The sequence below is a fragment of the Arachis stenosperma genome, chromosome 6, assembly GCF_014773155.1.
Source record: "Arachis stenosperma cultivar V10309 chromosome 6, arast.V10309.gnm1.PFL2, whole genome shotgun sequence".
NCBI lineage: Eukaryota > Viridiplantae > Streptophyta > Magnoliopsida > Fabales > Fabaceae > Arachis > Arachis stenosperma.
Genome location: NC_080382.1, coordinates 114,680,633 through 114,693,846, shown reverse-complemented (window position 1 = coordinate 114,693,846; position 13,214 = coordinate 114,680,633). Strand labels below are relative to the sequence as shown.

At 35.2% G+C, this 13,214-nt stretch overlaps 1 protein-coding gene across 4 annotated transcripts; it reads left to right on the top strand.

Moving 5' to 3' along the window:
• The first annotated feature begins 1,110 nt into the window (after nucleotides 1-1,110).
• On the top strand, nucleotides 1,111-8,318 carry LOC130935213 (diphthine--ammonia ligase). Of its 4 annotated transcripts, none has more exons than XM_057864834.1 (13): nucleotides 1,111-1,739; nucleotides 2,349-2,452; nucleotides 2,543-2,614; nucleotides 2,769-2,848; nucleotides 3,813-4,038; nucleotides 4,155-4,187; nucleotides 4,543-4,625; nucleotides 4,769-4,841; nucleotides 5,131-5,464; nucleotides 5,572-5,903; nucleotides 6,539-6,876; nucleotides 7,270-7,624; nucleotides 7,734-8,318. In XM_057864834.1, the coding sequence occupies exons 2-13, from the start codon at nucleotides 2,375-2,377 to the stop codon at nucleotides 7,956-7,958; spliced, it is 2,229 nt and encodes a 742-aa protein (XP_057720817.1). In that variant the 5' UTR covers nucleotides 1,111-1,739; nucleotides 2,349-2,374; the 3' UTR covers nucleotides 7,959-8,318. The 4 variants fall into 4 exon arrangements, with proteins under 4 accessions (XP_057720817.1, XP_057720815.1, XP_057720816.1 ...); XM_057864832.1 differs by having other exon boundaries at nucleotides 2,344-2,452; XM_057864833.1 differs by having other exon boundaries at nucleotides 2,337-2,452.
• Nucleotides 8,319-13,214: the final 4,896 nt, after the last annotated feature.

Here is a 13,214-nt window from a genome sequence, read left to right as displayed (position 1 = left end):
ATATCCGCAGTAGTGTTAAAAATAAGGTGAATGTTATCCTACCCTCTCTAAAGTAACATGTAAGTTACCCTCTCTGATATGTCATATTTTAATTAGAGAGAGTTGGAATACCTTTTGTAGAAGAATGATTTGGGAAGATAAAATAAGATACTCAACGAGACCGTGATGCTTGGGAGGCGTAATGAGGACGACGAAGGAGTGGGGAGGAGTAAACGCAATTAGAGAGAGTTGGAGTACCTTTTCTAGAAGAATGATTTGGGAAGAGAAAACGAAACACCAATGAGATGGTGATGCTTGGGAGGTGCAACGACGATAAAAAAGTGGAGAAGGTAACTCAGGTTAAAATAAACACCCATTAAAATGTGACACATAACTTACATGTTACTTTAGAGATGGTAGGATAGCATTCACCTAAAAATAAAGGGTAAGAAACGTAGAGCAAAACGTTGTATTTTTCTTCGGCTCATTTTTAATCTCATTAGTTTGTAATTACCTATAACGTATGGACACTTCCTTGATTTGTCATGTTCTCGTATCGGACACATTTCGGACACGACACACATCGACACCATTTGGTACGCGTGTCTTCTGTGTCCAACCATATCTTAATAAAAAATAAAAAACTCTTATACTTAAACACACCTAAATACCATCACATATTAGCATGTCCAGTCTTATTCTTAACATATATTTTTAAAATGAGATAAGAAATAATATATATTATTAATTATTAAAACAAAATATATTTTAAATATTTTATATAATTAAAAAATATTAAAAATATTTAAAAAATAATTTATATTTTAATATCAATAAAATATTAAAATAACATTATAATTTATCTAAAAAATACTTTATATTATATATATATACTGTTTTTTGTATTTTTTAAAAATTTTAAAATTACATGTCTGCATATCTCATGTCATATGATGTTTCGTGTTCATGTCATATTCTATATTTCGTATATTATCATAATTTTAAAAATCGAACCAAATTGATCGATTCGGCTAAATTAGTTGGGAATCGACCATTTGACCAATTGAATTGACGTTAAAAATCACTTGGCAAAAAATTGGCCTAAGAACCGACCAAACTAGCAGTTATCCAGTGAACCGCCAGATCGGCCGAATTTTTTGAAGGTTACCGATTCGGTAAAAATTCAGAAATGCTAATTACATCCAATACCCTTTCCCCACGCCCCACCCCTGTCTCTCTGCAGCAGAAGAACCAACCCTAAACCTTCTTCGAACGTTGCCCGCAGCCACCATCCCTCTTCAAAGTCATCGTCGAACTCTTCTCCTAGAGGGTGCTGTCGCCGCCGTCAGGGACAGACCGTGGGTGCCGTCGTCGCCTGTGAAAGCTCTACTCCGCCCTCTTCACATCGTTCCTCCTCTCCTCGCCGTCGCACGAGGTCTGAGTTGAGTTCGTGGCGTCTCCGTCGCGAAGGTTGCTCGGTCGTCGTCTCTTCGAGCGCTCTCTCTGTCCTTGTCCGGGTCAACGTCCCTCTTCGAGCTGTCTCTCGCCGTCGCTGCTTCTTCGCTCCTCGCCGTGGGTCGTCGCTGCTTCTCACCTCCTGCGTCGTTTCTGCTTCTCTGCTTCTCGCCATTTTTGGCTGTCGCCCCTTCTCTTCTCCTCTGATTTTAGGTAACTGTCTCACACGGTCGCCGCTAGCTCACTCTGTCTCACACTCGCCGAGCTCACTTTGTCATCGCTGTTCATCTCTCGCCATCTCTCCGGTAAGCCAGTGCTTCTTCAGTCTCATGTTTTTTTTTTTTCAATTAATTTTTAAGATTCTGAGTTTGTGTTCTGAGTTTGGAATTCGATTACTTATTTAATTTGTTGAATGCTGATGTGATGCTGAATTCAATTTAATTTGGTTTCTGAGTTTGGAATTAGATTCAATTTAGTTTTTGTTGCTGATGTGTTTTCAGTCTAGTTTGGATTCAGAAGTCAGAATCATGTTGCTGATTAATTGATTAGAATACCAAAAACTAAATATGATTATATGCTTTAGCTCTCTTATATTCAGCAGGTTTAGGAATTTGTAATTGAATTGAACTTTGTTTTGTGTGACGATTATATGCTTCTTGATTTGAGGATCTTTACTATTCAGTCCTTTACTCCTTTATGTGAAATGGAAATGATGCTGTTAAGTTATTGATTACTTGATTACTTGATTACTTGAAGTTATTGTTGAACTTTTTTTAAACATGTTCAACTATGATTCAACCCCAGTTAGATCATTGAACCATTGAACCATCACTTGATCGGTTCAATGACCGGTTTGGTTCTTGCAACCTTGGTAATTACCTTTTTTAACCCTAAAACTCAAGTCTTCAGTTCAGTTCAGTGAGTGAGTGAGTGAGGGAGTATGAAGGTGGTGGCGCTCGTTAGTGGCGGCAAAGACAGCTGCTATGCCATGATGAAGTCCATTCACTATGGCCACCAGGTTCCCCTTTTTTATTTTTTAATTCTACTTTTTAAAATTATTTCTCTTCCCTTAATTTCCTTTGATTTTGCTTTTTGGTGTTGGAGGTAGATAGTTGCGTTGGCGAACTTGTTACCTGCTGATGATGACGTCGACGAGCTTGATAGCTACATGTACCAAACCGTATGCTTTCTTCTTTCACATTATTTTGGTTATTTGCATTTTAACTTAGTAATACTTTGAATATGGTATAGCAATAAAATTCAACATTTCAATTGTTAGGTCAGTGTTGTTTTAGTTTTGTTTCTTCATTCATGTTTAGAGATTGTTGTTTTAGGTTGGTCATCAAATTATTGTTAGCTACGCGGAATGCATGGGGTTGCCATTGTTCAGGAGGCGAATTCGAGGATCAACAAGGCAAGCTTTATTGACATAAATCTGTTTTGTAGAACGTATGATTTTATTTTAGGCAAGTTCATAGGTTAGTTTCAGATAATTTTAAGGCAATTGGGATGTAACTAAAAGTCTTCATAACATGCTTTACGGATTATGTTATGCAAGTTCAAAAGGCGATTTGTTTACTTGCAATTCATGTCTTAATTATTGTCATAAAAAGGCTTGATATGTATTTTAGTCTTTTAGAAAGATTGAGATGCATCATGTGTTTTATATATATAGAAAAAGAGATTCTTTTAGATGAGAAGAAGGATAATACAAACTGGGGATACGGTTTCCCCTATACAAAATAAAAACAAAATAAAAGATTTATCCATAAAGCATAGCTTTTCAATCTTTCAACATGTCTAAGAGAGGAAGTTCTGTATAAAGGTCATGAGCTCTGCACCAAATTGATGCTAAATGTCTAATCCTGTCTCATAAAACATGTTTGTGAGAAATCTGTTATTGAAGATGAAAAATGCAATTCCACAAAAATTTCTCTTTTCTACTGCCTACAGCAGACCTAGGCAATAGAAATTGATCTAGAGTTGGATGATTTCCCTTATAAAAAGGCTTGAAAAATGCCATAGCTCGGCCCAGGCCCTAAGAAGAAATCATAGCAGTAGTGGGAGAGGGTCATTTGTACACAGGAACTTATAAGGATATGCTAAGAAAGAAACGCGGAGAGAAGTTTATTATTAGTTTTCAGCATTTTTTCTTGGGCAGGGCATAGTACGAATCCCCGTATCTTTTTCCTTTTTCTTTCTTCATCCTTATTCAGTCACCATATCTGAATCCTTCTTTATTAAGGGTATCCTTTCTTGTAATCAAACTTGTTTGTAATTCTAAATGCTTATTCCAGATTGCATTCTCCAGAGCTTTAGAATATGAATTGATATAATTAATGTTCAGTTTTAACCTTCAAATGATATTTTCTTGATAGACATCAAGAGCTTGGTTACAGAACAACCCAGGGTGATGAAGTTGAAGATATGTTTATTTTACTTCGTGAAGTGAAAAGGCAGATACCTGAAGTTACTGCAGTGTCTTCTGGGGCCATTGCATCTGACTATCAGAGATTGCGGGTGGAAAGTGTTTGTTCAAGGTTAGGCCTTGTTTCTCTGGCATACTTATGGAAACAAGATCAATCATTGCTCCTCCAAGAAATGGTAAATGGCAGCATAATTGATAGTCTAGTCATGCATGCATGCAATTATGCATTGGTTTTTTTGGTTCTTATCATTCAGATTTCATATAATACTAACTCAGTTCTGGTCCTGACCAGATTGCAAATGGAATTTTGGCTGTGACTGTAAAGGTATAATTTGTTTAACTTTCCTTGTAATGTCTCTTGCTCTCTTTATGGTTTTTCTTCTTCATTATAAATGGGAGAGAATTCCTATGTTCTAATCATATGGTTGTTCTTATTCTAACTTGTCAACAATTGACAACAATCAAAGATGTCATGATATTAATGTTAGTACTTTTATAAAATTGAGCATTGGCTTGGTGTTGAATGTATGAAAGTGAGTTGAATGAATGATATGGCGCCATAGAAAGAAAGTGTTATGCAAGCAATGACATTTACTTCTATATAGTAATTATTATGTTCAACTTGCTTTTGTATAAGGCAATTTTTAGTCTGGAATTTAATGCTTTATCTATTTTACAAGGTAGCCGCCATGGGTTTGGTGCCTGGAAAGCACTTGGGTAAAGAAATAGCCTTCTTAAATGCTTATTTGCACAAATTAAAAGAGTATGTCAAAGTTATTTATTTTCCATTATTTATTTATTTTGTGTTGTATCTATGCAAATTCTTCCAAGTTTCTAGAATAACATCATGCTATGGTTTTTTAATAGTTCTGTCTAGTTCATCCTTTCTTGTATTACCTTTTGCAGGTTATATGGAATTAATGTTTGTGGTGAAGGAGGGGAATATGAAACGTTAACTCTTGATTGCCCTCTCTTCATTGTAAGTTTACTGTCTCTCTTTTGGCTATATAATCTTTGGATTATTTGTCCTACATTCCTAGTGCTCTGGCTGGTCCACCATACATTATGAATTTGGAGCTGTTCCTTACATATTTGTTACCGTTCATAAAGTTGGTCTTAATTAGCTTTTGTTCATATTGATGTCATTTTTGTGATCACACTGAACTTGAGAATTCAATCTTGTCATTGCTACTCATTTTGCTTCAATTTTAATCGCTATTTGTATTTCTATTTTCTTCTTTCATCATGATATTCCTTTGAATATCCAGAATGCTCGAATTGTGCTCGATGAATATCAAGTTGTGAGGCACTCTTCAGATTCCATAGCTCCTGTTGGAATCCTTCATCCCTTGAAATTTCATTTGGAAAAGAAGGTAGATATTCAATCTTTAACATCACCAGACAACATAAGTGAAACTTATGTTCAGAAACTGGGAACTGTGTTTGAAGTGGAAGACACTTTAGAAAGATGTGAAGACACATTTAAGTCGTTGGATTGCAGTGCTGACCCAATTGATGACTTAGCACATAAATTTAACATCTCAAGAACAAATAACAAGAGAACACTCTCCTTAAGTTGCTCGTTACAAGATTCATGCAATGGTGGTCTTCATTACTTTCCTGTTTATTTTCAGATTATTTCAGTGCCTCGTTATATTTGTGCATAGTTTCTTTCCTTGACGGACATGTATCTTATTTTTCAAGAGCAGATTTGCGGGAAGATTTGAAGACTGTTTTGGCAAAAACTGAATCACTATTAGCTGGCTTTGGCTTTGGGTGGGAGAATGTTGTCTATATTCACCTTTACATAGATGAAATGAGTAAGTTCTCAGAGGCAAATGAGACATATGTAAAATTTATAACCCAGCAGAGGTGTCCATTTGGTGTCCCATCACGTAGTACAGTTGAAATGCCTCTAGTAGAGATGGGTTTCAGCAAAGCATATATGGAAGTTCTTGCGTCAAGTAATAAAGATAAAAAGGTTTTGCACGTACAGAGTATTTCCTCTTGGGCACCTAGTTGCATTGGGCCATACAGTCAGGTAAATCCAACCACTCTCATGATTTTCGTTTCCTTTCTCATTGTGAAAATTGACTTGGTCACAACTGAAAGTGGTTTATTCTATGCAATGTTGACAGTAAAACTATAGGTAGAATGACTTCTTTTTTTGGTCAAAATATACTGGTTTGGACCCACAAGTGCTATGCCTGTCTTGGATCTTGATGACAAAGTTACTGTACCACGGAAGCACCATGTTCCATAGAGAAAAATTGTAGCATGCGAGTCCTCAAGGAAGAGTGATTTTTTTAAAATAAAATAATTTAGTGAATCCTTAATATTTCAACTGTAGCAACTGGACAAAATAACCTTGGTTTATTGACTACAGTCTCTACTTGGTTGAAACCAGATAATCAACTGCCTTTTGAACTTCTTTTCTAAATATCTATAATATTTGAGTGTCATGATTCATGTCTTGGGAATTATTATAGATGCTCTCATTAAAATATGAGAAAGTGTATTTAGTTATCCGATTGAATGATACAATTGTAGTGACTGTTTGTTTGGTACCTCGAACTTTTCTTCATCATTTAATGTATGGTATTTGGTATATACTTTCACATTTCAAATGTTATCTGGTGAAATGTCCTTTTATAATGTTAATGCTTTGGCTTTCAGGCAACCTTGCACGATAATATACTTCATATGGCTGGTCAGTTGGGACTTGACCCTCCAACAATGAATCTTTGCAGTGGAGGTGCTAGTGCTGAACTGGAACTGGCTCTCAGAAACTGTGAAGCTGTGGCAAAATGCTTTCGTTGTTCAATATCCACATCAGCAATTATGTTTGTTGTTTACTGTTCTAAACGTGTCTCATCATCAGAGAGACATGATATGCAGGAGAAACTAGAAACAATCCTTAGGCAGATGAGGATCTTTCAGTTACAGGAACAAAACACCTGCAAAGCATTAGATCCCGTAGTCCTTTATGTCCTTGTTCCTGATCTACCTAAAAGGTACTATGGCCGTCCCATAAATCTGTGATTTCTCTGATCTACGCACTCCTACACCCATACACAAATTTATGGATATGCAATTTTTAGGCAGGCCTTTTTATAACTTTGTAGGAATTATAATTTCCTTTTCTGTATTATGCTTCCTTATTGTGAGTTGTGGTATCTTTTATCAGTGAATTGTTCTCAGCATAACTAAAGATAAAGCAGCACTGAGTTCTCAGCATACTAGCTGAGTTCTCTTTTTTACTTTATTTTATGCTGTTATTTTATATTACTGTTTGATATGGGGCAGGTTGGTTGTAAGAGGATGGTTTTTATTGAATGGCTTGTGTTTTTCTTCATGATAAATGTTGATATGATATTAATGCTAAGATTTGGTTGGCATCTTTCCAGTGCATGTGTAGAAATAAAGCCTGTTCTTTATGTTGACGATGGCACGGAGATAGCAACTGAGACCATAACAGAAAGTTCTGGTTCCGAAGCACCCCACTACTGGGGTTTCAAGCAGGAAAATTGGCATGATTCTTGTATTCGGAAACTTGTGGTTTCAGGAATGATTTGTGCTGTTACATTATCTATTACAAGTGAGGATGCTGCAAAGATATGTTTCCATTCTGTGTCTGCTGATTCTGTCAATGATGATCAATATCTTCAATATAAGTCGCTCATGGAGAAGTCATCAAGATTCTGCTTCTATCTTCTGGACAAAGTCATGGCCGATAATGGGTTTGGCTGGGAAGATTTAATGGTCAGTATGTGTTTAAGTATGACATGCCAGATGTTTTCATCTTAAATGCCCAAAGCATTCTTTATTTAATGTATTGATGCAAATAATTGATTTTCTCTATCTTGTGCAGAGTTTGAGGATCTATATCCCTGCAAGCCTTCAAATGTCGATAGCTATGCTGCTGCCTACGTTCAACAAGGCTCTATTGGAACTTTCTGAAGCGAGTCAGAAGAAAGTTTTAAATGGCGAGGAGCCAATCTTCAACATAGTTCCTGTCATCGGTGCTGGTAGGTCTGCTTCATCCATGTCTAATATAATAACTTGCGAATTACTCGGCCAGAAATCCTGGGCATAAATTGCTGGATAAACTCTTATGTTCTAGCTTGGTTATATTTATATTGTCATTTTACATACGAAATGGACGTGGAAAGATTGTTTTACTGGAATTCCTTGGTAATTTGGATAGAATAGGCGTTAGAGAAATTCAGGTTCAAATGGGGCTGATCAAATTTCATTGATCTTTCCCAAAGTAATACAATTTCTGAGGTTTTGTTGCTTTTGGTTTTGGCAAAACAAAAAATTACACTTGGGGTATGTTAGATTGGGTGTAAAGGTAGGGTAAAACTAAAATTACATCAGGTTCTGCCGCATGGAATGTTGTACTTTAAAGGATTGTCATGGCCGTATTAATTTACTTCAAAGTGTAGTTACTTAATTCTTATGGTGTATACGAAAACATTATCTTTTGTTGAATATTTATTTAGAGGAACTCTTGGGACTAGCAATTTTTAGTATTTTTAATCATCAATTAACAAGCATAACGTTAAATTATTTTAAACAAATAAATTTTACTAATTTATACGTACAAACTTTAAAAAAATGTGGGTACAAACTATATTGGTTATGAGTGTAAAACTTTGGTAAATATAAGTGCAAATTATATATTTCTTGGTACAAAATCTTTGTAAATATGTGTAAATCAAGGTTTAGAAAATCGAATCGGTCATCAAATTGCTCTAGTCACTGGTTCACGGGTCTAATTGGTCTAACTGGTGGTTCAAAAAAAATCATTTTAGAATAGAAATAATAAATAAATTATAAATATACATCTTAAAATATAATTATAGTCTAATATAAATCTTAAAATATCTTCGAAATTTAAAACACTATGTAAAATATCATCAACCAAATATATATGATCTTATCAAAATCCAAACTCAAAAGTTAAATAGTAATAAAAGCATATCTAAATATTAAATTTTAACATCATGGTTTATCAATCATCAAAATTCGCAATAATTTGTTGCAAATCTGTTTCGGTGGGATGATTTTCACCTTCATTCCCACCCTGTTGAGCAGAAGAATTAAGAGATGCAGCATAAAGACTACTACTATCACCGCCACTTTGATATAAATCAGCATCAATTTCACCTTATAAAATAGACATGTTATCATTATATTACAAACTAACAACATTCTAATAAATCATTAAAAACTAAATATACTATACTCACGCAATAAGTCATCCACATTACCAGGAAGATTCTCACCCAGAAGTCAACTTGACTGATGCTTTCATAATCAATTGGATCATATTGTGTCTTTTGCTTTTTTTTTTCTTTTTCCTTTCTAAAAAGTTAAATACAATATATGAAGATTTAATAATTTACAAATTTGTTATGATAAAGATTACAAATGAAACAATATGGTATTTCATGAAACATATATTACTTGGATTTAAGACGCAAATTATAGGTAACATAAACAATGTCATTCAGTCTATCATGCTCCAATCTATTTCTTCTTTTTGTATGAATCTGGTAAAAAAGACTCAAATTTCTCTCACACCGAGAAGAAGCAGATACTTGGTTAAGAATGCGAACAGCTATCTTTTGTAAACATAGAGTAGAGCCTCTGAATAACCTCCACCATTCATCTACCAATTATAAAACCATAACATATTAGAAGATATCAATTAAGAACATAGGAGCATAAAACAAATTACTATTAATTAAACAAATATTCAGCCATATTCTTACCAGGCTTAAGTTTAGATGCAGCTCAAATAGCTTCTTGTCTATCAAAACTTTCCTTCCGATCTCTATATAAATGTATTTCTTTCAATGCCTGAACTGAATCCAAATTGTTACACTTGCAATACAAGGTAACAAGATCAAGCAAACCTTGTATAACATCAGGTGCTTCTTTATAATTTTCATTAAAAAAGAATTTAGGATTCAGGAAGTAAGTTGCCGCATGAAGATCTTTATTCAAATGCTTGTCCCATCTTGAGTTGATAATATCTGTGTACGCCTGATATGCAGTCCTAAATATCTCTTCAGGCAGTCAACAATTACAAAGCAGCAAAAGCGCAAAACACAAAAACACAAGTAGCCCTCTTCATCGTCTTCATGTTTCTGTATCAAAGGGTGAATTGCGAGTACAATAAAAAAACTTACTAACCAACAAACAGAAATTGCAATTGGAATACAATAAATTAGAAGACCAGAGTTAATTTAATTTTCAGATTATTTATTTCTTATACTAACCAACAAACAGAAATTGAGCATAGGAACAAAGAACGAAGGAGATGAGCAGAGGAAGTTCAGAGAAGATGAACATTGAAGACGACGACTCACTCACCTGGGTTCGATGGAGGGCTACTGGGCTGGGAGCCTAGGAATGCTTCACTTCAGAGTTCAGAGGACTAGGGTTCACTGGGCTAGGAACCAGGCGACGATCGAGGGCTACTGGTGCTGAGGACTAGGCGACGGCGGTGGCGCTGACGACCTGAGACCGCGACGACGATGGAGGGCTACTGGGCTGGGAGCCTGGAAATGCTTCAGTTCAGATGAGGAGGGCTAGGGTTCACTGTGAGACTGAGATGATCGAATGGGGATCGTGGGAAGAAAGGGGGGTTGGGTTCGCAAGTGGGTCTGGGTCCTGGGTCGGGTCGGGTTTCAATTTTTATTTTTTTAAACAATTACAAAAACGGCACCGTTTAGAAGAACCGGCTGGTCACCGGTCCGGTCCAACTGGCTGGTCACCGGTCCGGTCTAATCGGCTGGTTCACCGGCGATTATTAGAGGAAGACCGGACTATTTGCGTCGTCGGTTCGCAGTTAAACCGGTCGAACCGGCCGGTCCGGTCTGATTTTCAAAACCTTGGTGTAAATTATTGTTGGTCAAATGTTGGTTAAAAATATTTGCTGGCCATGTAGTATTTGCTCATTTATTTATTGCTTTTCACATTTTAAAATTGTACTATCATTATAAAACATAAAGTAAAACAAATAAAAAAAATAATAATTCAACATTATGTTTAATCAACTCTCAACTAAATGGTTTATAGTTATTGCTTCTGTTGTTGGAAAATGATAATGTCATTTCTATTTTTGATAATTTTATTCTTCACATAATTTTTTATATTATATGTATAAATTTGTAAAAAAAATAATATTATCAAAACAAGAGTGATAATAACTATTTTTGTTTATGTTTTTTATGATTATGAGAAAGTTTTTGAATATTTAATTAAATTTTTGAGTAATATGTTTCATATATATCTAGTTTTATTTTATATTTTTAACATGAATATATTTTGAAAAGCACCAGCAAAAATTAATAACATAAAAAGTTAAAAATATTTATTTCAGTTTAACATAGTAGCCCACAATGGCAAAAGAGGGCAAGAGAGAAGAAGACAAGGCTATTGTTGTTAAAATAAAAGTGATTATTTTATTATTATTTCAGTTATATTAGGTTACATAAAAAATAATTTTATAGATGAGAGATATTTTAGTGATTTTAAATCTACAGTTAACATTTCTTTTTCATAAATCATTTTGATCCATCATCCATCACGAATTAAGATTAGTTTCGGGCACTTTTTCATTTTCAAAAATAATAATTTTCTTGTACCACATTTGAAAATCCAATATGATTTGCAAATTGCAAACATCCTAAAGAATGTTAAAATAAGAGTAAATGTTATGATGCGTATCACATTGTATTTAAATTATTAAAAAAGATAAATAAATAATATTTAATAAATTTTAAATGATTCATTTTTTACTTTAAATATTTTATTTTTTATTTTAAAAATTAAGTTAGACAATTTAGACACCACAACAAAAATATCATAAAATTCACCTAAAACAAAGACATTACTACTGTGTTGAAATGAGAATTATCAACAGGTGTAGTAGGACACTTGTCGAGTGCGGAGCGTCTCCTCATTAAATGGCCCTTGAGTATGAAAGTGTCGAAAGTAATGTTGAGGAGACAGGCTACAGGAGTCAGCATTTTGTATGGGAAGTTAGTGGTGGATTAGAGGTTAATTTGAGAGAGATTAGTTATCAATGTTTTGTATGGAAGAAGAAGGCTGAGCAGCAGAGACGTTTGACGGCAACGACGACACCCAAGACTCGATGACGAGTTCAAGGCAGCCCACGACGACGACGACACAAGCGGGCTTCACCACGGCAACAGAGACTGCGATGTCAAAGGTAGCTCCGAACCAACTTTCTGACGACACGAAGAGATGAGCAGGGCTTTGAGAGACGAGGATGGCAAGTGCTGGTTGTCTCTTCCGACACCAATAGTGGTGAGAGTTGATGAAACGTGTTTTATGCGATGGTGGCTGGTTGGCTTTGCTTTGATAGGGTTTAGGGGTGGGTTTGGTAAGTTTGTGAGAGAAAAAGGGGGATGAGTGTTTTGTTCTGTTGGATTTTTTTATTCTATTTTTTTATTAATAATTTTTTCATTTAAAAAACCTAATTATAATAAGCTTAGTCATAAATATCTTTATTATAGCTAAAGTAAATCATAGGCAATCCTTACACCACATGCTTTGTTTCCTCTTGTAGATTTTTATCTATCACGTTTTGTTGCTTGTACACTCACTATTCACACAATAGAATAAGATCATGTACGATAATACTTTGACAAGCATTTCTCTATACATGTAGAACTGATTTTCTTTCTACAAAATAGTATGTATGATGAGCGGATAATTTATACGCTTTTTGGCATTGTTTTTAGTATGTTTCTAGTAGGATTTAGTTAGTTTTTAGTATATTTTTATTAGTTTTTAGTTAAAATTCACTTTTATGGACTTTACTATGAGTTTGTGTGTTTTTCTGTGATTTCAAGTATTTTCTGGATGAAATTGAGGGACCTGAGCAAAAATCTGATTCAGAGACTAAAAAGGACTGTAGATGCTGTTGGATTCTGACCTCCCTGCACTCGAAGTGGATTTTCTGGAGCTACAGAAGCCCAATTGGCGCGCTCTCAACGGCGTTGAAAGGTAGATATCCTGGGCTTTCCAGCAATGTATAATAGTTCATACTTTGCCCAAGATTTGATGGCCCAAACCGGCGTTCCAAATCAGCTCAAAACTGCCCGGCGTTAAACGCCGGAACTGGCACAAGAATGGGAGTTAAACGCCCAAACTGGCACAAAAGCTGGCGTTTAACTTCAAGAGAAGTCTCTGCACGAAAATGCTTCAATGCTCAGCCCAAGCACACACCAAGTGGGCCCGGAAGTGGATTTTTATGTCATTTACTCATTTCTGTAAACCCTAGGCTACTAGTTCTCTATAAATAAGACCT